At 66.6% G+C, this 26,550-nt stretch overlaps 1 protein-coding gene across 8 annotated transcripts in view; it reads left to right on the plus strand.

Moving 5' to 3' along the window:
- LDB3 (LIM domain binding 3) overlaps positions 1-26,550 on the plus strand; it is a 56,844-nt gene that overhangs the window by 8,931 nt on the left and 21,363 nt on the right. For 4 of the 8 annotated variants that reach the window (XR_013377998.1, XM_077895256.1, XM_077895257.1 and 1 more), the window contains exons 3-8: positions 414-565; positions 1,089-1,164; positions 2,518-2,792; positions 12,125-12,294; positions 12,556-12,592; positions 25,796-25,938. Coding sequence is in view for 7 of the 8 variants with exons in the window: in XM_077895256.1 (XP_077751382.1) it covers positions 414-565; positions 1,089-1,164; positions 2,518-2,792; positions 12,125-12,294; positions 12,556-12,592; positions 25,796-25,938 (853 nt within the window). In the remaining variant the exon portion in view is untranslated. Of the gene's footprint in view, positions 1-413; positions 566-1,088; positions 1,165-2,517; positions 2,793-6,143; positions 6,167-7,138; positions 7,343-12,124; positions 12,295-12,555; positions 12,593-17,664; positions 18,323-25,795; positions 25,939-26,550 lie in introns of those variants that run through there. The other 4 variants (XM_077895264.1, XM_077895258.1, XM_077895263.1 and 1 more) reach the window with 4 other exon arrangements.

Here is a 26,550-nt window from a genome sequence, read left to right on the forward strand (position 1 = left end):
CACTTCTTAATCATCCGTCCTCCAGGCAGCGACCGTAGGGCTCAGGTCCCTCCATTAGTGGCTCAGTGTCCCCCTCTGGGCCCTCTGTGCCCAGCCTGCCGACAAGCAGAGGGAGCGCAGCGTGGTAAGGACGGGTGCTGGGGGCAGGCCTGCAGGCGGTGGCATTGCTCCCGCCCCGGTCCCCTGGGCAGAGCTAGTCTAGCGGTCGCACTCGACGCAGGACACTAGGCACAGGGGTGGCGGTGTGCCGGGTGGGGATGTCGCACGTGGCAAGCAGCGGGCACTGGCCACGGTGAACGAAAGAGGACCTGGCAGGCCTCTACTGGATGACCCCAGGGGACTCTTCCCCGACGACTGGCCCATCCTCAGCCCCCGCTTCATGCGCTCACCACCCCCATCTGCCATCCTCTCAGATCACACCAGGAAGCAAGGCCGCCCAGTCCCAGCTCAGCCAGGGTGACCTCGTGGTAGCCATCGATGGAGTCAACACAGACACCATGACCCACCTGGAAGCCCAGAACAAGATCAAGTCTGCCAGCTACAACCTGAGTCTCACGCTGCAGAAGTGAGTGGAGCTCTGCAGGGCACGGGTCAAGGGGTGGGGGCATCAGGCCCAAGACAGGGTGTCCGCAGCAGCCACATGGGCCCGGCCCGTGCTGCAGGCTCACACGGGGAGGTGAGGCAGCCTCTGGACGGGAAGAAGGACCGGGCCTTCCACGCCTGCCATGCCTGAGTCTCACTGTACGGATGAGGTCGGGGGGTGGGGGGCGGTCACAGTGCTGCCAGCGTGTGGGCAGGCGGGCCTGGCAGCTGGGGTCTTCCCTGCCTCCTTGCTGCCCCAGACAGCCTCCCAGGGACCTAACAGAGGCCATGAGTGCAGAGTGCCCAAGGGCCATGCCTCCTCCATCCTGACCAGGCCCGGGGCCTTCCTGGGGTCACTCCAGTCCGTGCGGTGGACAGCGGGCCTCGGGGTCCCTGGCCTGGCTCCCCAGCTCTTTGATGCTCTCCTGTCACCAGCCCTGCCCCCGCAGGAGCTCCCGGTCCTCCTGGCAAGTGTCCCCACTTGGCCCTCTTTCTGGTTTCTCCAGGTCGAAGCGCCCCATCCCCATCTCCACGACAGCGCCCCCGGTCCAGTCCCCTCTGCCGGTGATCCCCCACCAGAAGGTAGGTGCTGAGGTTGGCTGCGCTTTCTGGGGTACTGCGCCGAGTCGGCCTGCCTGGTCCTGGCTTGGCGCAGCCCTGCCCTGCCCCTGCTGATGCTGTGGGGCGGACCCCGTGAAATACCGGGTGCGGGCTGCCTGCCTGGGTGCTCGCGCCCCCCGGGGCCTCACGGCTGGGCTGTTGGGAACCCAGCCTAGGCCGTGATGTTTTTAGGAGAGGGACCAACCTGCCAGCCTGGGGGGCGAAGGAGGCAGGTATCCGGAGGGCTCTGACCCTCATTCGCCTACAGGGTACTGGGAGGGGGCGTGAAAGCCGGAGGCCACCCCGGGCAGAGAGGGGCCCGCTGGGCCTCAGGGTTTATCCTTTGACTTCGGGTCTCGCTGCGGTTCCCACTTTCCCTCCCGACTGACCACCCGTCAGCCCCACTGGAGATGCGGGTGGTCGCCAGGCAGCAGGTGCAGGGGGACACACCTCCCCAGCACACCTGCCATGCTCCCGGGTCCCTGTAAGCAGCTCAGCCTGTGGGCGGAAGGCCTTGACCCAAACCGGGGGTGCTCACCTCACCCCTCCCTGCACCACTCCATACTGCCCCCTGTCTGTCCAGTGGGTGGGGGGGATAGGCAGGTGGGGGCAGGGGACAGGAAGAGGCTGATGGGCTTGGGGTGGGTGACAGGTTGGGCAAAGAGGCAGAGGGCTGCTCGGGAGAAGTTGCAGAGGTGGGCTGTGAGCAAAGGTCATTCCCTAGTCTCCCCCGCCTAGCACCTGCCAGCGGGGGGCGGTGGGGGTCATCTCAGTGTGGGGTCGGGGGCAGGAGGTGGGGCTGGGCCACAGGAGCTGCCACTCAGGGGAAGGGGGGCAGAGAGAGGATAGAAGGGGCTCCCCAACTCCCTGAGATCCACGCCCCTCTCTGCCCAGCCCTGCAGGAGGGCTTGACTTTTCAGGTGGGGCCCCCACTTTGTCAGCCTCAGGGCCAGGGACGCGCGGCTCCCTCAGCCTGCCGACAAAGCCCTTCCCTTCCAGGTGTCGGCCTGTGCCCTCCTGAGCTCTGCGCAGGGGCTGAGGGGCGCGGGGTGCAGGACGCAGGGCACGGGGCGCAGGTGTGGGTGCAGGGTGCAGGCTGTGGTGTGCAGGACCTGGGGTGTGGGGCACAGGTGTGGGTGCGGGGTACAGGCTGTGGGGTGCAGGATGTGGGGTGTGGGGCACAGGGTGCATGCAGAATGCGGGGTGCAGGCTGGGGGGCACAGGGTGCTCGCTAGCCGCCCCTGTTTCAGGTGGGCGCAGGGGTGCAGGGGCGCTGGGACGCTGTGGCCTCTAACTGCTCTCTCCTCTCTCCCCTCACGGCGCTGCCCCGGCCAGGACCCTGCTGGGGACATGAGCGGCAGCCCCACGGCACGCAGCCCCGGACCCCTGGGCCCCCCAGAGCTCGGGCCCAGCTCTAGCCCCTCCTTCTCCCAGAGTCCCCCAAGGGGCGGCCCGGGCACGGAGGGAGCCCCGGGACCGAGAGGGCAGGGCAGGCCCGCGCAGTACAACAACCCCATTGGGCTGTACTCGGCCGATACCCTGAGGGAGATGGCTCAGGTGTATCGGATGAGCCTCGGAGGGAAGGCCTGGGGGGCCGGACTCCCAGGAGGGTAGGTAGCGCCCGGCTCCCTGCAGCTGGTCCAGGCCGGGTCCTCAGTGCTCACCAGGGCCTGGCAGGCGGTGGCCCAGGAGCGGCCCTCCACAGCCCAGGAGGTGGCCAGGCCCGAGCCAGATAAGCAACGGCCCTGCGGGTAGATTCGCCTTGAGGTAGTTGAGCCGACGGGTCATTGCTTTACACAGCCTGGGGTGACTGCTGGATCCTGCGGAGGGGGAAACTGAGGCTCAGAGGAGGTCTAGTCGAGGCCCAGCTGTCCCGCTGCTAAGGGGCTGAGTGAGGTCTGAATTCGAGAGACGCGGATTTCCCCAGGCTCAGGCCGCCACCCCAGGTAGGGGGATGCCTGCTGCCTCCAGGAACTGGGCCGAGGGTCAGGCTGGTCCCCCCAGCAGCCGTGAGGCAGGAGCAGGCCATGATTCGGGGGCTGGGCGTGGGCTGGGAAGGCTGCCTGCAGGAGGGGGCGCCTGAGCTGGGTGCGGAAAGGTGCAGCGATGGGGTGGGTGTCCTGGGCTTGTAGGACTGACCCTTGAGGAGGGACGAGGCAAGGAAGCAGGACCCCAAGGGGAAAGGGGCCCGCCCCCACCCCGAGCCAGCTGGTGGGGCTCTGCGAGCGCAGGAGCTAAAGGAACCTACAGCCCAGGGTAGGCATCGTGCGGGGGCTGAGGGGACGGACCCCCGAGCCCAGGCCCTACCATCTTCTAGGCCCTTCCTGTGTGGGTCCTCTACCCTTTCCCACGCGATCCCAGGATCCGTGTGCTCCAGAGGCAGAGCACACGGAGTCGAGGCGATTGAGCCCGGCGGTCAGGGCTTCAGGGCTCCCCTCCGTGCAGGCTCTCCGGGTTACGGGCGCCCTTGCCGTGTGCTCCCTGGGTCACACGGATGCGCTCCCGCATCACAATCCTAACCCGTGTCCGTGCCTTTCCGTTGCCTTTGCTCCAGCGAGGGCCTGCCCCCCAACAGTTTGCTGCTCTCCCGCCTGCCACCAGCCACCCATGACCCTCAGCTCTTTGGGACCCCGAGTGAAGCTGGCCTCGTGCACGTTGCAGCCCAAGCACCCGGACCTTGCTCCCTTGGACCAAAGTGGCAGAGCCATGGGCCACGGGCTTTTCCTAGCGAGGACATTCCGCCAGAAAACCCAAAGAACGGGGCAGTCCCGTTATGGGCCCGCAGTCTAGGCTTGGAGCCAGCTAATGGTCCGCGTGCTCCGTGACCTTTGGCTCCCCGCAGCTTCAGAGGTCAGCCGTGTCTCTCCCTCCTCTTAGTGCGATCTAGATGCCCGGAGCGGGTGAGTGGCTCAAGGTGGCACACAGCTAGCGAGGGCAGACGGGCTGGCCGCCGGGAAGGCCTGGCTCCTCCCTACCTGACGGGCTGCCCAGGGAGGTCGAGGGCCAGCCCCGCCCCAGCCTCCCGCGGCCCTGGTGGCACCTTCCTGCCGTTGCAGGGGCTTCCCGGAAGCTGGCGAACGTCTGATTATTACCGGGTGCTCAGAGCAGCAGGGCCCAAGCGTGTCTGCGGGGAGGCGGGCCGCAGGCAGGGGCGCAGGGCTTCACCCTCGGGCAAGGCTTGCGCTGCGGCCCCCAGGCGACGCGGGCAGGGAGGGGAGCCCCTGACCTGGGCTGGCCGAGGCTGCGCCGTGGCCCAGTGGCTAAGCGCTCCAGGGAGACAGGGTTGGTAAAGGCCAATCCTCGCATCCGCCCGGTACACGCTCAAGCCACGCCGAGGGCTTTATGCTCAGGGTTCTGTTTAGGGTGCACGACCCGTCTGCGCCGTGGGCACCGCCGTCCCGACTCCGTGAGTGAGGGGCTGAGGCTGAGACTGGCAGGCAGGGACCTGGGCAGAGTCCCCAGGAGGACGCAGGGTCGGGATTTGAACTCTGTCCGGCCTGGCTCCGGAAGGGAGCTCCCTCTTGTCCTCTCTGGACTCGCGGGTGCGACTGCTTAGCAGCCTGAGTCCCCTCGGGGGGGATGGGAGGGACGAGCAGGGGCGAGGTGGCAGAGGTCCCTGCAGCCCGCTTCCCTCCTCCGTGACAGGGCGTGAGAGGCCAATCCCTCGGGCTGCTGGGTGGGTCCTACCTCCTCAGCTTCTTGTCCCCTGGCCCTGCCCTGTGGGCGCTCAGCCTCCAGGGCCTCAGGCGGAGCCCAGCGGGGAGCCAGAGTCAAAGCCAAGGAAGGTGCTGGCCGCCAGGCGCCGGGACCCCTCCCACCCTGGCTGGCGCCGCCCTCCCTAGGGCCCCGGGCTGGTCAGGGCGAGGGCTGACCCTGCAGCTGTCGGCGCTGGCCCGAAATGGAGACGGGAAGGAACGTCTTTCCTAATATAGCTCCGCTGGGCGCCGTGGGAGCCAGAGGACCTGGAACCGAGGGAACCGTATCAGCTCCCAAGCAGCGTAGGGCCTGGGGCTCGACGCCCCCCCCCGGCTCTGGCCCGGCTCCCCGCAGTGCTGGCCCAGGGAGGGGCAGGGGCAGGCGGTTGGGGCCCAGGCTCCCAGCCAGAGCCCGCAGCGGCCTGAGCTGGGACAGCGGCAGTTTGGGGGCAGGGGTGCCACCTTCTACACTCTCCTCTCAGGTTTCCGCCAGGGCCTGCCCTGCCAGGGATATGCATCTAAGGAAACGTCCCGCAGGCCCTGTGTCCCCCAGGACATAGTGTTCCCGGAGGTTCGCTCCAGACGAAAGTGAGGGTGGGGTCCCCTGTGTCCAAGCTGTGCTGCCTTGGCAGGGGTCGTTCCTGCAATAAGCCCTGGAGCCAGTAGCTCTCCTGACTCTCCATGGGGCCCTTAGGGGCAGTCACTGGGGACTGCACCCACCCTGGAGCCCCAGAAGGAGCCGCCAGGGCTGCCTGCACTCCTCTGGGAGGGAGGGTATGTCAGGGGGCGGTGGGTGACCCCAGCGTGCACCCCAGCACCGCGGCCACTGCGGCAATCCTGCTCCAGGAGAGGAGCCCCCAGAACTGACCCTGTTAAACGTGGAAGTTGTAAGTGGGAGGCCCGGAGCCGCTGACCAGCTGGAGACACCTGCAGCCCAGGTTCTGGTTCGCCCGGGGCAGCCGCCGTCGTCCCGTCTCCCTCTGCACCTTCCTGACTTGGGGTCTCCAGCCAGGGCACGTGGGGTGCCTGTGAACATGGACTGGAGACCCCATACTCCCGGCAAAGCTTTGGGGACTTGTGCGCCTACTGAGGGGGACACAGCGCCGCCAGCACCTCCGACCCAAACTCTGGCCGCCCCTGACTCTGAGCTCCCTGCACCCCCACCCCCGTCCTCTGCGGACGCGGGGTGGTCCTGGGGGTGGTCCCTGCGCCCCGGCCCTCAGGACCTCACTGATGCCTCTGTCTTTTGTGCTCTTTCCTCCCCAGGTGGTAGCCAACTCTCCAGCCAAGTTAGTATCAAAGGAAAGCATGTGCGTGCGCTCGTGTGCACATCCCCGCATGCGTCCGTGTGCATAGACCCGGACAGCGCGGCCGTGGCAGCATGTGTACATGCGTGTGCATGTGTGCGTGGGCGTGCCTACGTGCCCCTGAGCGAGCCTGCATGTGTGTGGAGCTGCAGGGTCGGAGTGGAGGCGCCGGGGAGGGCGCCAGCGCTGTCTCATTGCCTTCCCTTCCCTCTTGCCTGCTGCGGCTGCTCGAGGCCCGCAGGCGGCTGTGGGGGCGGCGGGTGCAGGTGTGCCGCGCAGGTGTGCCGCACGGGGGCTGGGTCCCCGGGAGCCTGAAGACGCCAGCATCCTGGCGGCCCTGGCTGGGCTGCGCCCCCTCTCACCTGAGCGTGCTCACCTAGGCGGGGAGAGCGCGCTGGGTGGGCCCCGGAGGCCGCGGCCAGGTGGACTTGCGGGAGGCCGAGCAGCCTTGCGTCCGGCCTGGAGGAAGACGCACCTGCCCCGGAGCCCCCGGCGCAGCCGAGCCCCGCGCCACCGAGCGGGAGGCCCAGCAGGACGAGGTCCTCCGCGGAGGAACGTGCTCCGAAGCCCCGGGGCGCCCCGTGCAGCTGCTTTTTGCCTTTGGGGGGTTCCCGACCCTGCTTGGGCTTGGGCCGCCGCTGCCTGCTCGAGGCCCAGCTCGCGGCCCGCGTGTCTCCGCTTCCCGCCGCGGGGTGAGAGCGCGCCGCTGCCTGGCGCCCCCTGCTGCCCCGGGCGGTGGACGGGCAGGACCGCCTGCGGAGCGCTTCGGGTGCTGAGGGCTCTCCCTTCCAGAGCCAGCGGGCCACAGCTGGGCGGCTCGGGTGGGCCACCGGTCCGGCCTGGGGAGTGTCTCCGCCGCCCGCCCTCGGCCCGGCCTCCTGTAACACCACCTGTTGCCTTTTCTCCTCCCGCCTCCCTCCCTCCCTCCTCCTGCGCCCCCGCCGCCTCCCCCAGCGCCGACTACCAGGAGCGGTTCAACCCCAGCGCCCTGAAGGACTCGGCCCTGTCCACCCACAAGCCCATCGAGGTGAAGGGGCTGGGCGGCAAGGCCACCATCATCCATGCGCAGTACAACACGCCCATCAGCATGTACTCCCAGGACGCCATCATGGACGCCATTGCTGGGCAGGCCCAGGCCCAGGGCAGTGACTTCAGTGGGTAAGCGCCTCCCCTCCTCGCCGTCGCTCCTCGGGCAGCCTCCGCCGCTGGCTGGGCCTCCTCACCCGTGGAGGCCAAGGCACCAGGCCGCCGGGCGCCAGCAGAGACCTTAGGCTTCGCCACCCGCTCTCCCCTCGCCCTGGGCCTCTGGGCGCAACCATCGGAGGGGAGCCCGCTTCGCCAGGGCCTTCCGGAACACCGCGTGCTCCCTCCAGATTCAGTCTCGCAGTCAGCTTTAGGAGAAGGGGGAGAGTCGAAGAACGTGCTGGTTGCTCCAAGCGCTTCTTGCAGCTTCTGCGTCTTCCCGGGCTCCACGAGGGGGTCGGTTTAGAAAGAGACTTCTGGAACCCTGGGTCACGTCCTGGATAAGCCAGTCTTCTCACACACTAAGCCATTCTTTGGGTTGGCCGCGTTCTTCCGATGAGGAGAGCGATTTCCGATGCGTGACCAGGTGTCCTGTTGGGGGGCGTCCGGGCGGGCGTCCAAGGTGCTGGGCCGTCAGCCCTCTGGGAAGCAGCCAGCACAGCCGCCCCCGCTCCTGGTGCTCCGGGGCGGCCCTGGCCCCGCACACTGGGGTTTGGAACGTCCTTCCCTCCTCGGGTCTGCCTCCTAGCTCTGCTTGAGGAACGCGAGCATTGGATAGGGAATCGGCTGGCTGAAGTCACTTGCGGGAAAGAAACGCTAATAGTGCAAAGGTTGATAGGGACCGCTCTCCCTTTCTCTCTCTGTGTCTCTCTTAGTCTGTCTCTCTCTGTGTGTCTCTGTCTCTCTGTCTCTGTCTTCCTCTCTGTCTCTGTCTCTCTCTCTGGGTCTCTCTTAGTCTGTCTCTCTGTATCTCTCTCTGTGTCTCTGTCTCTCTATCTCTGTCTTCTTATCTGTCTCTGTCTCTGTGTCTCTTTGTCTCTCTGTGTCTCTGTCTCTCTAGCTCTGTCTTCCTCTGTCTCTTTCTCTTTCTCTGTGTCTCTCTTTGTCGCTCTGTATCTCTCCCTTTCTGTGTCTCTGTCTCTGTATCTCTGCCTTCCTCTCTGTCTCTCTCTCTACCTCCGTGCTTCTGCCTCCCTGTCTGTCTCTCTGTCTCTCACACACTCTCACTGTTTTCTACTTGACAATGTCGTCGTCGTTGACTGTCGGAATCGACCGATTATCTCTTTGGACAACTTCTCATCCCCAAGTCAGGATCTCAAAAATGCTCAAGGCAGGAAGTCTTAAGCGACGGTTGCGTTCCTTCCCGAAGCTGCAGGGAAAGCAGACGTTGTGGGGGGGGCAAAGGGGTACAGAGTCCGGGGTAACTCCTGCGGCATCGGGCCCCTGCAGAACCCGGGCCCTGATGGCCGGGACCCACCTGCATGCTCCCAGGCCGAGGCTCCAGCGGCCCCAGGATGGAGTGTGGTGCGACCTCCCGGCTCCCCTCTGAGCCTCACCCGTTTCCCTGGGGCCCCCGGGGGACAGAGGTTGCTTGTCCCCAGAGCCCTGGGCCTCACCCCTGCCGAGCTCGGAGCTGCAGCCCTTGGGAGAACTCCAGACAGTGCTGATTTATTCAATCCCACTGTTCAAAGCAGAAAATAAGACCCCGCCAGCTTAAAAACACAACCATTAGCTCATGTGCGCCCAGAAAACCCAGGCTGCCCGACTAAGCCAGGAGGCTCGCGGGGATTTCCTGCAAACAGTTGGTGGCCCTGTGTGTCCTTGGTGTGCTCTCAAGAGTGGTGACCGTCGCCAAAGGGAAGTTCGGTGGAAAATAATGGAAGAATGGCTCTTCGCTAACTTTATATTTTCTGTGCCTTGGAAAAAAAATGATTATCACGTGGTTTTACCCCTGGGGCACCCGTGATTTTTTTTTTAACGTGATGCACCGTGGACCTAATCTGGGCTTCTCAGAGTCCCTCTCCCGTCTGCCCCCATGTCCCCTCCCGTGTCCTCCCGCCCCTTGCAGGGGAGCGACGCGCCCGCCCCTCCCTTCTAACCGGGCCCTGCAGGGCTGTCGCTGCCACGGTGCAGGGGAGGCGCTGCCCCCTGCACCCTAAGGTGCTCCTTCTCTGTTGTGAATCCGCAGTTCCTTCCTCACTGACAGTTTTCTTTTTGTCTCTTTCTCTTCCTCCGTTACCCCGCACTCCCGTAACTCACTTGCGACCCTACCCCCGCTCCCTTGTGTGTGCGCGGCCCCTGCCATCCCCTGATGGACACGCACTCACTGCTGGGCTTTCCTCTGCTTGGCAGGGCATCGCCGCTGGCGTAAGTAGATCCCGCGGTGTCTGTCCAGTCGTCGTCTGTCTGGTTGAGGGATGGCGTGGGGTTTGGTGGGAAATGCCCGAGGATGGTGCTTCTGTGCGTGTTCCTCCTCACACCCACCTCACAGCCAAACGACATGCTCAGCGGCCTGTGCAGGCAAGTGCTTTCGGGGGTCGCCTCCTGTGGACGCGGAAATCAGAGTCACGACATCACACGGGCCCCCTTGCACCCAAGGCTGGGAACAGATCTCTGCTGTGCTTTGCGGGCGCTCCCCACCGCCTTTCCTGTCTGCTCTGGGATGGCATAGACCAATGTTGCAATCCATGCCCGGCCACTGTGCGGGGGGAAGGGGACAAAGGGGCTTTGGAGGCCCCCTGGGATCCTCACGGGAGATGGACCTGGAGGAGCCAGCGCCTGCAGTAGCACCCAGGCGAGGCCAAAGACGAGGCAGATTTGGGGCAGTGTGTAGGGGAATCAGTGTCCGGGGTGACCTTGACGTTGTGGTGACTGTGAAGGCTTTTGGTGGTGAGAGGCCCCTGCCGGGAGTGGCTCCAGAGCAGCCTCGGACCCAGGGCCCGGGACCCTGGGGCGCGTCCCATCCTCCCTCGATTCCCGGTGCCCATCGCAGCAGCAGCACGAGTCCCTGGTCTTGGCAAAGCCTTGCGGGAAGTGGAGCCGCCCATGTGACTCCTAAGGGACTCACCCGCGGAGCTTTCTGGAGCCCTCAGGGCTGTGGAGGGAGCAGGGTAGTCGCCTCAAGGGCACGTTCCAGGGAAATGGCAGCCACCACCTTGCAGCCACTTTCTGGACCACGGAGCTGTGTAGACAGGCTCAGAGCAGGCCCGGGCCCGGGCGGACACCTTCCCTCTCCTGTGGCACGGTCCTCCTCCTTCCCGTGTGCCCCCTACTGCACCCCTTCCTCGAGGGCAGCAGACCCTGCTGCCTGGGAGCCCTTGGGACTCCTGCCGGTGCCAGAAGCGGCCTCCCCAGGGAGATCCCACCGTGTCCGCTGCTCCCTGGGCGGCCCCGGGCTTCTCCCGGCTGGGCCCCGAGGATCCACTGGTCTTCCCCACCTGATCCGAGGCTGCCAGGAGCTGTCGCTCTGTGGGGCAGGGCAGGGCCCTCGGGGAAGCAGGGGCAGCTCCATGCAGTCTTGCTCTCCTTTGTGCACCTCTGCTGAGAGCCCACGCTGAGCCAGACATGGGGACCAGTTCTGGGAAAGTAGACGAGTGCCTCCTTCCAGCTCCTTGCAGAGAGGCCAGAAGATGAGGGCCCCGGGGAGGTCCCTCTCCTAGGAGCTGGCCCTCTGGCGGGCAGGGAGGGCCCACCATAGCAGCGGCAAGCGGATGCCTGGCCAAGCGAGCGCCTGGGCCAGGCCATGCCTCCAGGCGTGAGCATCCGGGGTTTGTGAGGCCCCGGTGGTGGGCAGACACCGCCTCTCTGAGCTGTTGCTGCTGCAGCGAGTTTGAAGGAAGGGACAGTGGGTGGGACTCGGGAAGCCTGGGCTGTGATCAGCAGGCCCCTCGGTGCCGTCACCGAGAGCTCATGGGCTGACCTGCGGGGACCTTAGTGTTGGCGTCCGTAAGGCAGAGGCTGGACCCCTCTACCCGGGTCTGCAGGGTGGGGAGCCAGGCCATCATTGCTATAGGCTTGAGCCTGGTTCACCCTAACTCCTGGGAGGGGGGTGGACAGCAGGCCCCCCAGCTCTCACTGGCCGGGGCAGTTGGATTCAGGCTGGGAGGCACTGGACCCGAGGGGCTCTGGGGTCCCTTCTGGCCCTGAGCTAAGGTTATTCATTCAAGTACATTTGGAGCACCTGCTGTGTGCCAGACCCTGGGGGTGTAAGGGAAGGTCACAGGGTCCCCCTCCAAAGGCCATGCTGCCCTGGAGCAGAGGACTGATGGTCCCCCCGCCCCTCACCCTCCCAGCCCAGAAGGCCCTCCCTCCCCCTGCAGGCAGTGCCAGGCCCACAAGCCTGTTGCCTGGCTCCTCACGCCACCGCCCCACCGAGCCTGCCCCCTCTGCTGCGCAAGAGCCCACCAGCCCCTCCCAGGGTGGTCACGGCCCTGGGGGTTCCCCGTGTGGGTCCCACAGTGCGAGGAGGACTAGGACTGACCCTGAAGAAGCCTCTGAGGCCCCCGGAGGCCCTTTGTCCCCAGCCCCAAACTTGAGCTGCTCAGGGAGGTGGAAATTATTTCAGACGACCTATCCTGCCCCTCCTTCCCTTAAAAGAGACCCAGCCGTCCCCCTGGGGGGTGAGGCGGCTGGGACGCTGGGAGTTTCAGGTCAGTGTGTGCAGTCAGCCCAGGGCGGGCCGGGGGGTGGCAGGAGGGATCTGAGAGGAGTCGCTGTCTCGCCGTCCACCCTGAGCACTGAGGACCCAGGCCAAGCCCCGTCCGGGCCCCCGGGGTCGGTGGGGGGAGGGCACGGCGGGCTGGGCATGCGGGGTGTGGGGTGCGAGCGGGTGAGCAGCAGGGGGCGGCTGGGGGCGGAGTGCGGGGTCAGGAGCCCCTCCAGCCTGGCCCCCATTCACGGCTCCCCTGCGCCCCGCAGGAGCCTCCCTATTAAGGACCTGGCCGTGGACAGCGCATCTCCCGTGTACCAGGCCGTGATCAAGAACCAGAACAAGCCAGAAGACGAGGCTGACGAGTGGGCCCGCCGCTCCTCCAACCTGCAGTCTCGCTCCTTCCGCATCCTGGCCCAGATGACCGGGACAGAGTACAGTAAGTGAGGCGGGCGCGGGGCGCCCGGGGAGGCACGGGGGCTGAGCCGTCAGGACAGATGGCACCTCGGGGCGGGCTGCGGGGCGACACGGGTCCTGCGCCCAGCACCTGACCCCAGCGTTGGGCCACCCACGGCTGAGCCCCACCCTGGGCCTAGCCTTCCCCTGCCAGCTTCTGGGCCAGGGGCAAGCACCGCTCAGTCGTCGGTAGGGACCCCGTGTCCCCCGCGTGTCCTCCTCATTGGCAATTTTCTACCCACAGTGCAAGACCCTGATGAGGAAGCTCTGCGGAGGTCAAGGTAAGTGCCTGGACTCAGCTCGGTGGCCGTGTCCCTCCTGTAACCCAGTCCCTCCCCAGGCAGCTCCCAGGTCACATGAGTCACGGAAGGAACCTCTCAAGTTTACGTATTTGGAAGGTCCTGGCCCCTGACGGGCTCCAGCACAGGCTGGCTGGAGGCCTTGGTCCCAGGCCAGCGAGGGGGTCAGCGAGCGTCTCCCCCGGGCCCAGGCTGCAGGCATCAGGACTGTGGGCTCTCCTGGCTCTGTCCCCGGGCAGGGGGCAGGGCTGCTTTGGCCTATGCTGGGCTGTTGAGAACGAGGGCACCTCTCCCTGCGAGGGCACCGAGCCGGCTGCCTCGCCTGCCCACTCCCCTCGGGCCCGTCCCCTGTGAGTCTGGAGGCTGGGCAGCAGGCCCGCCGAGGGTGTGCTGGGCACGGGCACCGACCTTGGGACTCTGCCGTGCACACCTAGTATGCTGGCCTAGGAGCTCCGTGGCTTGCTCGAGGCACGATCGCCACTGCCGGGCTGGGGGCTCAAGGCACATCCCCCCACGGTGGCCGGCCTGGGGCACGGCCACTAACCTCCACCTGCGCCCCGCCGGGTGCTCGTGGACCTGGGCGCGAGGGGCCGCGCCACCCCGGAGCCCGCCGGGACCTGCTAGGGCCTTCCCTGGTGAGGCCAGGGCTCTGCGTCGCGGCTCCACGTTGGGCGGCCGAGGTCATGCGTGTTCTTCCGGGGCCAGTGGCCGGGGCCGGCACACCGTGCGGCAGCCTCCCTGTCAGGGCGGGGCCTCAGGTGCCCCTGAACCTGGGCCCTGGCTCACCTGCACGTAGTGACCCCAGGATTGCGTGGTGAGTGGGGCTCCAGCGCCGGCTCAGAGTTGACGTGGCTTTTGCTTCCGGGCCCTTATGTTGGCCAATCCCGGCCACTCCGGATGTTGGGCTGGGGCGCCCCGGCTGGGGGCGCGGTCCCTCGGGTCTGCTCACGAGGCGCAGACAGGTCCTAACCTTGTAGGGCGCGAACCGGGACGATGAGATGCTGCACTCCAAAGCTAGTTGGCAGCGTGTGGGGTGGGACGGCACCGCGGCCACCCTGCTGCTCTGCTCCGTCGCTGCCATGCTGTGTCGGCTTTGCCGCCTTCCCCAGTGGGCGCCCCGATGGAAGGGCCTGACAACGCCCCAGCTTCCCCAGCCCCCGCCAGGGGCCCACGGGCTGTCCCATCCCTCCCACGACACAGAGCCCTGCCTGGGGGGTCCCTCGGGGGCCAGTCACCCTAAGCAGACCCCGTGTACGAGGCAGGCCTCCCCTCCTGCGTGTTTCCTCGGGGACACCTGCCGAGCTACTGAGTGACAACACCGAAGAGGGTATGAAGGGGCACCTCCGGGCCTCGTGGGCCGTTCCCTCCTTCCAGAAGCATCTGCTGGGGCTGGCTGTCCCTAGTCCTGGGGATATGTGGGCAGGTTAGTCCTTCCTCCCAGGGCCCGATCCCCGGGGGGGTATAGTTCAGCCCCCAGCAGGAGGCAGGGGACCCTGGGGTGTGATAACTCGGTTGCAGGCCTTGTAGCCTCTCCCGCCAGCTGCTACTGCAGGAGTTTCTGAAGGGAAACCTGGAAAGAGGGCCCAGCAAGAGGCTCTGTCCCGCTCCTCTCTCAGTGTGGGCCCCCACCCCGAGAAAGCGGCTTCCCCCGCAGGCCCTGCCCTGCCGTCAGCCCGGGGCCCCTGGCCCTGCAGTGAGGGCCCTGTGGCACCTGCTGACCTGCCTGCCCGGGCCTGGAAGGCACAGGCCTCCCGCTCCTCTCCCTCTTCCTCACTTTACTTTCTGGGGAGTCGTCCTCCAAGCCTTCCCCCAAATGTGCACTCTCCCCACCGCCCTAGGAGGTGGGTGGGCACTGGTGCTTCCCTGCATCCCGGCAGCCCGAGGACCTGAGAGTAGGCTCGCAGCGGGTGCGGCGATGCCCTTTGGCTTGTGATCGGCATCCGACATAGTGGCTGTGGCCACTGCTCACAGCCAGGGCCCCGGGCTCACCCAAGGGGCCACCGGGAGAAGGATGCAGCACACTTGTCCCCAGCCGGGGTCTGGGTGGGGCAGGGATCCTGCTCCCCAGGGCCCGAGCCCCATGCCCATCCTTCTGCACGCCCAAGGCGGAAGTTGCGCTCCCAGGCCCTGTGGATCCGTCTTGTGGGCCAAGGGCGGCCACCGCCTCCTCTCTCTCCTGGTTTGGCGTGCTGGCAGGAAGGAACCTCAGGGTTCCCCCGGGGGGCTTCCAGTTGCTGACTCCGCTGAGGTTGCCAGGCTGGCCCGGGACAGCTGACGGCCCACAGGGGCCCTGCGTGTTGCAGAGGTGCTTGCTCCCCACTGGCTGTGTGGTGGGCACAGGCAGGAGCGCGTGAGCTGTGGCAGGGGTCCGTAGCAGGCGGCAACTTGGTGGCCTGGGGTCGGGGCCGCCCCACCTGTCAGAGGGCCCCACATGCTCTCCCCTCCCCGGCCCGCAGGAGCCCCCGCCATCCTCCTGGACGGCCCCTGGTAGCAGGTGGCTCCCCTCCGGGGCTCCAGTGCCCACCTGCCGGCCAGCCCAAGGCAGAGCCTACCCTCCAGGGCCCCCGTCCTTACAGGTGAGGCAGGGTGGGCCCCTGGATAGCCCAGGCGTCTGCCGCGGACCTGGCTCCCCTCCTAGGAGAGGCCCCCGCGCCTTAGGAAAGTGTAGGCCGGCGACCCACAGGGGCAGGGGTACCGGGGCTGCTGGCCTCCGTCTGCAGCAGCAGAGCACCCGCGGTGCCTCCCATTGCTGAGAGGTCTCCACAGCTGCCCCCGTGCTCGGGGGTCTGCTGGCTTGGAGGTGGGCCCACGTTGGGCAGCCCTGGCAGGGGTGGCCTTGGAGGCGAACCTTGCTTGTCCCAGGCCGGGTTAGGGCTGTTGGTGCCTGGGGGAACCATCCCAGAGGTCACCTATGCACAAGGGACGTCCTCTGGCCCCCAGCTCGTAGCTCAAACGTCTTACCGGAGCGATTTCTGCATTTCCCTGGTGCTCGCCTGGGCACCTCCCTTAGGCCTCAAGTGTTAAGGAACAAAGCGGTGAGTGACGCGTTCACAGGGGAGCGAGGGTGAGGGTGGCCTCGTGCCGTCCTCCACAAACTGAGTAAAACCCTTCCAGGTCCCCATCCGGGGCCCCACCCCCAACAGAGCCCAGGGGCTCTCGCTGGGTCTATGCTGTCCCCTCTGCGGCCCCTCTGGGCACCTCAGTGCCCTCTCCCCCCACCCCCCGCCCCGCGCGGGCCGCTGTATCCCCACGCCTGGGGCTGACCGTCCCCTGCTGCCAGCCCAGCTTGCAGCCCTCCCCCACGGGAACGTCCGTCTCGGGGATTTCTCATTATTGGCGCTCGCCAGCCTAGAACGTTTGGCGACCGCACCTGGAGGAACCAGGACCCCGCCAGGCGCACCTGAGAAGCCCCAGCACGTCCCCATGTCCTTTCTCTCCTGGGGATTCACCAACAGCAGCGAGCAGAAGAGCCCCGCTAGTCGCCCGCTGTCCGGGGCTGTGCCTGAGCACCGAGGATGGCAGCCGGGTCTGTGTCTGGGGTGTCTCTATGGGTCGGCCCACCATTGCCGTGCACCGTGCAACCAGCAGGGCCCCCGCGTGAGCTGCCCCCCACCCCCGAGATCCCAGGTAGAGCGCAGCCCTGTGGCTGAGCCTCCACGGGCTTTGGGCCTTGGCTTCCCGTTGGCACGGGGGAGGCTTCAGTTCCCAGTACGTGGGCCGCGGGCGGCTCATGTAGGAATCGCAGATGGAGGTGCGGAGCAGGGCTGAGGCGTGGAGGGCAAGCCGGCCGCTGGGCAGACGTGGGCGGGTGGAAAGGCGACTGCGCGAGGAACGTAAGACCAGCACTGCCCCTGCCTCCCATGCGGGGACCCAGCTCCTCTCCCAGCTCCCTGCTGGCAATTCGTTGGGTCAGCGTCGCGTCGGGAGGGAGTTGCAGGTCGTAAGACCTCCCGCAGAGAGGTCCCACGGTCACAGCTCTGCAAACCTGCGGCAAAAAGTCGCTCGCAGGGTGTTTCCGTCACCCCCAGGAGCCTCCCCTGTCTGCAGGTGCAGCCCCCTCCCCGCCGTGCTCGCGCCCCGCAGCCTGGGGCAGCCGCTGCCGTCCTCCATCTCCACGTCCCGTACGCGGAGTCCTTGAGCCCGTGACCTGCGGGGCTGGTTTCCTCCTGTCAGCCTCACTCCCTGGGGGTTCGCCCAAGTTACTGGGCGTGCCAGCTGGTCATCTGTGTCTGTTGGCGACTGAATACTAACTACCGCCCGGTCTGGATGTAGCCATCACGTTTCAAAAGGAGTTTCAAACACTGTCTGGGTTAAACACGCCTGGAAACGTGGCATGTGTGGCCACACGTGGCCCCTGGGCCGCCTGCTGCACGCCTGGGCTGGAGGATGCCAGCGGGCCCTGCTGCCTCCACGGCCTAGGACTCCGGCACCTGCGGCCCTGGTGTCCCCCGGGCGCGCCCTCTCCTGGGTCCCCACGTGTCTGGGGGCGCCTTGCGGGTCTCGTCCTGTGCCCGGGGCCCAGCAGGCTGGGTGGGGAGCCCAGAGGCCCCCCTGGGGGGAAGCGGTGGGACGTCTGGGTCCTCTGTGCGTGTGCCGGTGGCCTCGTGAGTGGGCGTGTGCTCACGTGTGCCTGGTTGTGCTCAGGCCTGGGCGGGGGGAGCAGTCGGCGGTGGTTCAGAGGCTTCCTCGTCACGGGAACAGGCGTTGCTCCTTCTTGATGCCCAGCTTGGGGACAGGGACCTCGCTAGGCCCACCTGCCTGTTGGTGCAGTCCTAGAGCCCACGGCCAAAGCAGCCCTGCCCGGCCCCCACGCCCACCAGCCAGGCCCCTGTTCACAGCTTCCCACTCACCCCCATCCGGTCCTCGGGACTCTGATCCCGCCCCAAGCCTGGAAAGTGCTCCGTGGGTGGCAAAGCCTCTCGGACCAGCCCCCTCACTCCCATGCCCCCTGCCCAAGCTGTCACCAGGGCGATGGGACACATCCCCTAACCCCTTTCTTTCCTCCTCTTCTCTCTGTCTCTGTCTCTGTCTCTCTCTCTCTCTCTGTGCCACAGGGAAAGGTTTGAAACGGAACGTAACAGCCCACGTTTTGCCAAATTGCGCAACTGGCACCATGGCCTTTCGGCCCAAATCCTTAATGTTAAAAGCTAAAAGGCTGTCTGGAACCCCCCACTCCTCTCAGGCTGGACTCCCACCCTCCACCCCCCACACAGCTCTGGCATGTGAGCCCCACGGTGATGCTTGAGAATGTGCGGCTGTGCTGGGGGCGCCTCTGATAGCCGCCTGCCCGCCCCAGAGCCGACAGCAAAGGTCCGGCCCCCACCCCGCCCGGCTACACCCCTCGGCACCCCTCACAGGGCCCGAGCCTCTGCCCCCCGCCCAGGCCCTTTGCCGTAGATCAGAGGTCGGGGCAGGGCTTGCTGCCAAGTAGCCCAGACCCAGGGGAAGCGGGACGTGCCCCTGGCCCAGTGCCAGCGTCCTCGCCCCGGAGAGAGGCGCTCTGGCCCGGGCCGTCCCGGAATAAGCCCACGGAGCGGCCCGGGCGGCCGGAGCAGGCTCTGCCGAGGGCATGCGTCCCCGGGGCAGGCGGCCGAGGCCCCGCAGGCCGCAGTGACGCTGGCCGTGCTCCTCCGCGCTGTGTGCTGTGTCCCTAGTGCTCCCCCCTGTACATAGATAAAGGCCTGTTCTGAAATAAAGAGGATTTAAAGTGAATCGAACCGGCCCCCGTCTTGCTGTGCCCGTGCGCGCCCCGTTCAAGGGGCTAGGGCTCCCCGAGGCGGGCGAGGCCAGGCACCACCAGGACAGGGGCACGGCGTGCTCCCCGGGGCAGGGGCAGGCCCAGAGCAGCGCCCCCCACTGCTGATGTCCCGACCCCAGGGCCCCCCAAAGGCGGTGGGGCTGGGGGTGGTTCTGGAATGCCCCGGCCTGCCCTCCCACAGCCAGGCGCAAGCAGCAGGTGAGCCCGTCCTCCCCCAGGTCAGAGCTCCCCCCACGAGGAGTCACGCCAGCCCGGGTGGGTCCGGGAAGCCAGAGAAGCCCCCCCCCCGACTAAAGAGCTCACGGGGGAACCGCTGGGGGCCTCGGTGGGCCCCGGACCGGACTCAGAGGAGGGGATCTGGGAGACGGGCAGGCGGGTATGGAAGGCCCCCTCCTCGCCCTGAGCACTGAGGAGGGTTACGGCTGCCAGGTCCTGTCCTCCCTGCCCCCGTCCACCCCTCAGCCCACCCCTGATTGAGGGAACCACAGGCTGGAAATAAAGGCAGATGCCAAGGTCCGTCCGCAGGGCCCCCCAGCTGCCCCCACGGCTCCCCTCCCCTCACCGGGGCCTGGGCTTCCTCTGTGCCTCCAGGGACCTGGCCACCCACCAGAGGGCTGGCCGCAGAGAGAGCCCCTCCGCCCACCAGGAGCTGCGCCCCAGGCCGTGCCAGCCTGCTGCGCCTGGGCCCCGCACCCCTCCCTGGCTCCCGCACTGAGTGTAGGGCCATGGCCAGGCCAGGGCGGGGGTGCAGGTGCGGGCTCTGCTCATGTCAGGGCATCCTTCCTATATTTAGCTGACCTTTAGTGGGACTTCCAAGGCCCAGGGGCAGGTGGGGGCCTCGGGCTGCCAGAGGGAGACACGTCCTAGGCCATGGGCGTCCTGCGGTTGGCAGAGGACCTGGGCCAACCGGTCAGAGCTGCCGGGCTTGTGGCCGCTTGCCTTCAGCCCTCCCTCTGCCCCCCGCCCCAAGGCCCTCCTTAGCTTCCGGCCTGCCTGGTGTCTCCCAACACCCCGGCCCCTGCACGAGCGCCCTGGGCAGCCCCGGGCCAGGGATCTGCATAAAGCCCCCTGGAGTAAACGGGACAGATTTCTGCACCTGGCGCTCAGCGTCTGTGGGCATTGGCCAAGGCACCAAGCCTGACAGCCTGGGTGCCAAGGGAGTGAGAAGGGCCGCTGTGGACGGTGCTGATCATGGCGCAGGGCCAGTCACGCGAGGCCCAGAGACGGGGGGCACACCTCCCCGCAAGGGACCAGGAAAGCCCCCTGGAGGAAGGCATCTGCACGACTACTTAGGAATGGGGCAGGTGCCGTTGGAGCGGGGGGTGGACAGGTGCGCTGAGTGGGGCGACGGGTGCTGATGAGAAGGGGGGTGTCCGGAACCATGAGCTAGTCCCCCGTGGCTGGGATGGACATCACGGTCAGTGGTCCGGAGCCGGGGGACTTGGCACCCTGAAGGCCACGTGGAGCGAGCAGAGGTTCAGGGTTCACACTATAGCCCACGGGGATCGCCCGCCACTGTTCCCGTGTGGCCAGGGCCACCTGGGCAACAGCACGAGGCTGTGGGATGGCATGCCAGCTAGGTCGTTGGTGGCGTGAACGACTTCCAGACCAGCCACCCAGTGGCTGTTCAGCCGTCGTCCAATCGGTGGAGACGTTCATGCTCCATTCTTCTAACAAAGAGCAAGAGCATCACGGCCTCAGCGGGCAGCCACTCCCCAGCTCAGCCACGGCACTGCCACCCCATGGTGCCAGCCCAGGCCCGCCAACCCCAGACCCTGAGAGCCAGCACGTCACCCAGGCCCAGCTGTTCCCCCCATCGGGGGCCATCGCACCCGGCAGGGGTGGGGTGGCCACGCTCTCCTTGGTGCCAGCCAGGGTGCGGGGAGACGTGAGCCGGGGGCCGCAGCCAGACTGTGCTTTTCCTTCCCGCGGGGCTGTGAGCGTCGGAGGATGTACGGGGTTTGCTGGTTTGGCTTGGGTTTTGCTTTGATGTTTAAGGTGGATGATGACTGAGTCGGGGGGGGTGGTCGAATCCTGGGCCTTGGCCTGCAGCGGAGGCAGGGACGTTCCCTGGGCGCTTGCTCTCGGGATCCTGGGGCCTATGGAACCTCAGGCCAGGAGAGATCTGAACAAGAACCCAAGATCCTGCGGGACAGCCTCAGGGCCGCCCCTGCCTCCCCAGGCCCCGGCGGCTCGGTGTGTCCACCCACAGGACGCAAGACCATGAATCCTCCTGGGGCCTGCCTGCAGCCGCCCTCCCGCCCCCAGAATTCACGTCACCATCACTCTTGCCCTGCCGGGTGTCCTCGGTTCCCAGAAGCCACTAGGAGCAGGCGACGGGGTCAAGGAGGGCAAAGAGGGGAGACGCTTGCCCTGTGTCAGCCTGAGCCTTCCCACACATCTGCCCACGCCGGGGGGGGGGGGGCTGGGGGGCCTGGGGGCCGCTCCCTGTGCCTCCTGAGGCAGGGGCTTCAGAGGCACGGCTTCCAGAAACCAGGGTCTTCCATGGCGGGCGGCAGAGTGGCCTCGTGGCACTGACGCGGGCCTGAGAGCGCAGCTGCTAGGCTGAGAAAGGGCTGCACGGGACGCGGCCACCGCCTTGTCCACCCCGGATGCTTGCGGCACAGTCACGGGGCCGAAGCACGCTCCCCGCACACCCCCCCCACCCCCGCAGACAGTGCCTGCCACCGGCCATGGCCCCCGCTGTGCCCTTCTCCCCGGCCCGGTCACGCTCCCTATGCCTTTCTCACGCCGCGCTTCTGCCAGGGACAGGACAACCCTCCGTGGCCCTCTGTGGTCCTCCGTGGCCCTCCGTGGCCCTCCATGGTGCTCCGTGGCCCTCCGTGGTGCCACAAGCTCAGAGCGGGCCGATCGCAGTGTAGACTCCCGGCCCCCAGGCCTTCTGAGCTTGAGGCCACACTCGACCAAGATTCCCGGGCAGCCCGCCTTCCTCAAGGCTGAGGCTTGTGGTGATTAGGGCTCACGCCCCCCCAGCACCCCCCAGCCCTCCCCAGGGCTCCGTGTGCCACGGAGTGGAGATTCGGTCTCTCTGGACCTCGGGCTCTTCACCCCTAAAACCAGGAGGGCGATGCCCGTCGCTCAGGGCGGTGGCAGGGGTCAAACGGGGGGATCCTTGCTCAGTCGTTGAGCACAAGGCCCAGGAAGCACCCCCAGAGGGGAGGTTAGGATCCCGCTTGTCCTCAAGGGGGAAGAGTGTGTTTTGTTGGGCAAAGAGTCTGCTTCGCTAATCACAAGAAGTTTCTTTCTCCCTGAGGCTCCGCTTGGGGCGCTGGGTAAGGCCCCCCGACCCCTGCACGTCACTCGGATCCTGCAGGCAGCACCAGTGCGGGCTCAGGTTGCAGGATTGCCTTGCCTCGGCCTCCACTCCCTCGCGGGTGAAACAGTCCGTAACCAGGGGTTGTTGTGAGGACGAAGGACGTGCGCGTGCCTGGCAGGTGGTAGGAGCCAGACCAGTGACTCAGGCACCTGGGCGGTCTCGTCCACTTGCGGGAGCTGTGTGTCCTGCTGCTACTGCAGCGACTACAAGTCTTCGTGCAGAGACTCTCGTGAGCAGAGAACGTGCATTTCTTTGCTTTCCCGTAACTGCATCTTTATGGTGCCCTGCCGTGCGGATGGCAGGAGCCCAGTCCCGTCGCCACAGGCTCCACCGCTCTCCTGTGCCCAGCCTGGCCGGGGGGACGGGCGCTTACAGGAGCCCGGGAGTGGGTGGGCCTGCGGGCACCTGGTCCCCGGCTGCTGCCGCCCTTTGCTGGGACGTCCCCTCCCACCGCCCGGGCCGCCCGTCCATGCTGGCAGCGCAGCACCTCTCCGTCCCCACTGCATGGCCCGCATGTGCCCGTCCCTCGGGGGCGTGGGGCAGCCTCCCGGCCCCTAGGCCCCCCAGCGCCCGGGGATCCTTGGGCTGCCTGGGTCTGCTGGCCAGACCGCAGCCAGCACGAGTGGGAGACCGTGGGGCTTCTCCCAGTCGGGGACACGGCTGCCTGTCCTCTGGAATCCCCCCGCCGTCCCTCTGGTCCAGGTGCCATCGACCTGGCCGCCCGCATCCATCCACCTCCAGGCGCACTCAGGCCCGCGTAGTGCCTGTAGCGCCCACACGGGCAGGGGCAGGAAGACAGATGGGCACGGAGCCCCGGGTGGCACTGCAGTCCGCTTTCCCACCATGCTGTATCTTCACAGTATAGACACAGTATAGACCGAGAAGGACGAATTAGGACGTACCCAGAAACTGGGGGGGACTCGCCAGGCTGGAGACCATTTCTGGCGGTCCTGAGGTCCCCCAAGTGCTTGCCACCCTTCCTTCTTGGGCCCTCGGGAGCTTTCTTCTGGAGCCGGAAACACGCCTTCCGGAAGATTCTACTCCGTTTGCAGTGTGGATGGTGCCTTCCGCCCAGCCTGCCTCTGCTGCAGCCCCCCAACCCCCCATGCCAGGGGCCCCCTTGACCTGTTGTCTTTCTTGGTCCCGCCTCATCAGCACCCCCACTGAGCATGCTCCAGTGTGCACCAGCCAGGCTGCCACCCCGCTGCCGCCCGCTTCTGCCCAGCCGCCCGCTGCCGCCCCCCGCAGTGCAGCCTCGCCACCCCCGAGCGCAGCCGCTGCCTGTGCCGCCGCCGCCACCCCCGCCTCCAGCCCTGCGGACAGCCCGAGGTAACTGCCCATGGTGCCCGCCATGCCCTCTGCCGGGAGGCAGGAGAGGCCTTGCCCACGTCCACCCCTTGGCCACCGGGTCCAAGGGGGCGAGGACCCCGGGGTCCTTGGGGGGCCAGACCCAGCGCGGCTGGTCCTGAGAGCGAAGGGGAGACTGGGGGTCACTGCGGGGCTCAGCGCGGGGCCGGGGCCGTGCTGCCCTGCGTCCAGCATGTGTTCTGAAGATGGGGGCAAAGTCTCCCCCTCTCTCCCTCTGCCTCTGTCTCTCCTTCTATCTCTCTCTCTCTCTCTCTCTCTCTCTCTCTCACACACACACACACAGACACACACAGTTAGATAACAAAGAGAGGCCCTGAACCACCCGGATAAAGGGAAGAATGGCAACTGTCCCTATGGCCTGGGGAAGTCAAGGGAGGCTCCCTGGAGGAGGCAGCAGAGGCAGTGTTGACCCGACCACGTAAAGTGGGTCAGGTCTGGGCAGATACTTAGTGACTGGCGCGCCCTCTTCCTTCACCCTCTCTGCTGTCTTGATAGAGAGCGGGCGACACCAGAGGCACCTGACGTCGTGCGACTTAAATCTCTGCTCCACTTACCGCCTCTAATCTACAGAAAATGACTTACTTTCTCTGAAGCTCAGTTTCTCATCTGCTAAGACGTCGACACAACATCTGTGTTTAAGGATGGGGACACAGTGGGCACAAACCCTTGGCCCGCAGAGCGTCCTGAGTGTCGGGAGCTGCTGCATTTCAGTCTGACCTCTTGTGTTCCCAGCCGAGGCTGGGGCGTGGGGTCGGGGGATTCGCGGGGTCGCTGCCAGATGGACAACCCTCTGTGGGCACCTCGAGCTGTCAAGCTGCTTTCCCAGTGTCCCGTGCTCTCCTCCCAGGGTCTCACTGCCAAGGTCCAGGGTTCCCTGGGGCGGGGTTCAGAAGTCCCTGGCGCGGCTGGAGGCAGGACAGCGGGTGGGCAGAGTGGCCCGTGGGCCTGTGTGCCACGGCCCCCCCCAGCTCCACGAGGACCCGGTGCTGCCCAGCCCCACTCCAGCCTCAGGGGGAGCCCGCCCGGGCTTCCAGGGGCTGTTGGATTCCAGCTTCCTGGGGTCCCTTAGCGCGTCGCTTGCCCCCTGCACACGAGTCTCTCCAGGTAAGGACACACGGAAGAAAGCTCGCGGGGGTAAGGAATGTCTTGTTATGTGGGCAGGTGCGCAGATGCGCCCCAGTCGGATGGAGAAGCTCCAGACGCCAGCCCGGCTCAGGGGAGAGTTCCAGCGTTGTGTGGGGCAGAAGGGACCATGCCCCGGGAGCCCGTGGGGGGCATGGGGACTTGCCTCCATCCTTGCCTCCTTCCCCAGCGCCAACCCCTGACACAGGACCTGTGGCTGCCGGGGTGCTGGCAAAGCTTCCTCCACGACGGAGAGTGGCTAAGCCCCCTGACCCCCAGCCTCCTCCTGTCGCCGTGGGAGCTGAGCACCCCTCAGTGCTGCCCCCTCCAGTAAGGCTCCTCCTGCACTTGGTTGGGCAGAGCAGGGCAGGCAGGCTCAGGGAGGGGAGACAACGGCCCGGCCCCACCGGGAGAGGTAACTGGGCGCGGTAAGTGTGCTCCCCGAAGCCTGGGACACGGGCCTCAGGGCTGCTTCTACTCCGTACCATCAGGGGCACCGCACGCCCTTATGGATCCACTTAGGAGCTTGGCAGTGGGATCTAAGCCAGGGCCACCCCTCCTGGGGAAGAAGGTGGCTCCTGACCCACTGACTCTGCCCAGCACCCCAGCCCGTGGGGAGCAGTTGGAAGGAAGGCGGGAAGCCATGGGCTGGCGGCAGGGGTGGGGGGTCACTAGCATCCCCATCAAGGCCCCATTTGCCCAGGGTGTGCACCTGTGGTCCCCAACGGGATCTGAAAGATGTAGGGAGAGACCAAGGGCATGCTTATAAGGTGTCCTTCTGTTTTAAATTTTAAAAAGGGCGGGGGTGGGGGGGCTTGTTCACTGATGAGTGGAACTGGGAATGAGACAAAGTTGGACACGCTGCTTCACCCCAGTTCTTGCAGCCTTTAGCTCTCCGAGGGGAGGGGCCCAGTACGGCATTTCCTGAGGGCGGGCGATGAATTGGGGCACATTCCCCCCCACCCCCACCCCAGCCCTGAGATCCCATGGTTCCTGGGTCATAAGGGGCAAGAGGCTGCTCAGAGCCTTTGGCCGCCAACTCCGTGGGAAGAGGCCAACAGGAACTCTGTGCAGAGAAACCTCTGCATGTACTTGTGTGTGTGTGTTGGGGATGGGGGTCCCCGGCTTCCCAGGAGCCCTCCCTGGAGCACCCAGACCTGAGGCCTGCTGGCTCCCTCCAGCAACAGCAGGAAGCGGAATGGGGGGTCAGCGGCTGTGCTCCAGAAGGTCCAAAGGCTGAGGGATGGGGGCAGCTCCCCGCTTCTGCCCCCCCTCGCCTGCTCCTGCTCAGCTCAGCCCCACCTGGCTCCCCAGGGAGTCAGGGGCTTCTTCCATATGTCCCCCGTGTGGCTGGTGACTCCTCCCCAGGTGGCGGCACCAGCAGGGGGCTCTGTGTTATAACCAGACTCAAAAGCAGCTCCCCCCCTCCAAGGCCACCAGGGTCTTTCCTTCACGATCTCGGGCAGCTCCCCAGTGACCTCTGTCAGGCTTCCTCCTCGCAGGGGCTCCTGAAGATGGGGGAGCCGGTCCAGGGCTGCAGGCCCCAGGGCCTGGGTGGGGCTATCCTTCTGGCTGCTAACTCCTCCCCGCTTGGTTTCAGGCCCCAGGCCTCTGCCTACAGCCCGGCCAAGGCGACCTCTCCGGCACCCGCCTCTCATCCATACAGTGAGGCCTCAGCTGCCCCTGCGCCCAAGCCCCGGGTTGTCACCACCGCCAGCATCCGGCCTTCTGTCTACCAGCCAGGTGAGAGGCAGAAGGGAGGGGAGGCCGTGCGGTCAGGCTGGACGTGGCTGCTCGGCCACATCCCAGAGCGTTCGTGGCCACAAGCGCCCTGCTAATGAGGCTCCGAGCCGCCCCCCCCCGCCCCCCGCCCCCAGTGTGGGCCAGAGTCCTGTGGAGTCTGCCTCTGGTCCTGGGAAGGAGGTGGCAGCTAGGGACGGAACCGCCCAGCTCTAGGACGGTAGGGTTCCTGGCTGGGCATCTCCAGGCTCAAGGTGAAGGATGCCAGGGTTCAGGGCAGGAGCTAGCTCCTCCAGGAGTGTGGGGCCGGGGAGAGCTGCAAGGGGCAGCTGCAGGTGCAGTGAAAATGCTGCAGGGTTCGGCAGCCCTGATGCGCATCCCGCCTGGTGCTGGTTTCCTGCGTTGAGGCAGGGTGCTGGGGGCGCGGGGTGGGGGGACGCCATCAGCAGCGGTGACCCAGCACAGGGCCAGCCGAGCTCACTTGGCCGTCGGCTCTGTTGCTCTGGTCCCTATTGCATCACTGCCCGGCCCCTCACAGGCATGAGGACTCGGCCTGGAGCCCCTCTTTCCTAGGCACAGGCTGGCAGGCTCCCCAGAGCCCGAGGGCAATTCTAA

This window comes from Canis aureus, chromosome 4, assembly GCF_053574225.1.
Source record: "Canis aureus isolate CA01 chromosome 4, VMU_Caureus_v.1.0, whole genome shotgun sequence".
In the NCBI taxonomy this organism is placed as follows: domain Eukaryota; kingdom Metazoa; phylum Chordata; class Mammalia; order Carnivora; family Canidae; genus Canis; species Canis aureus.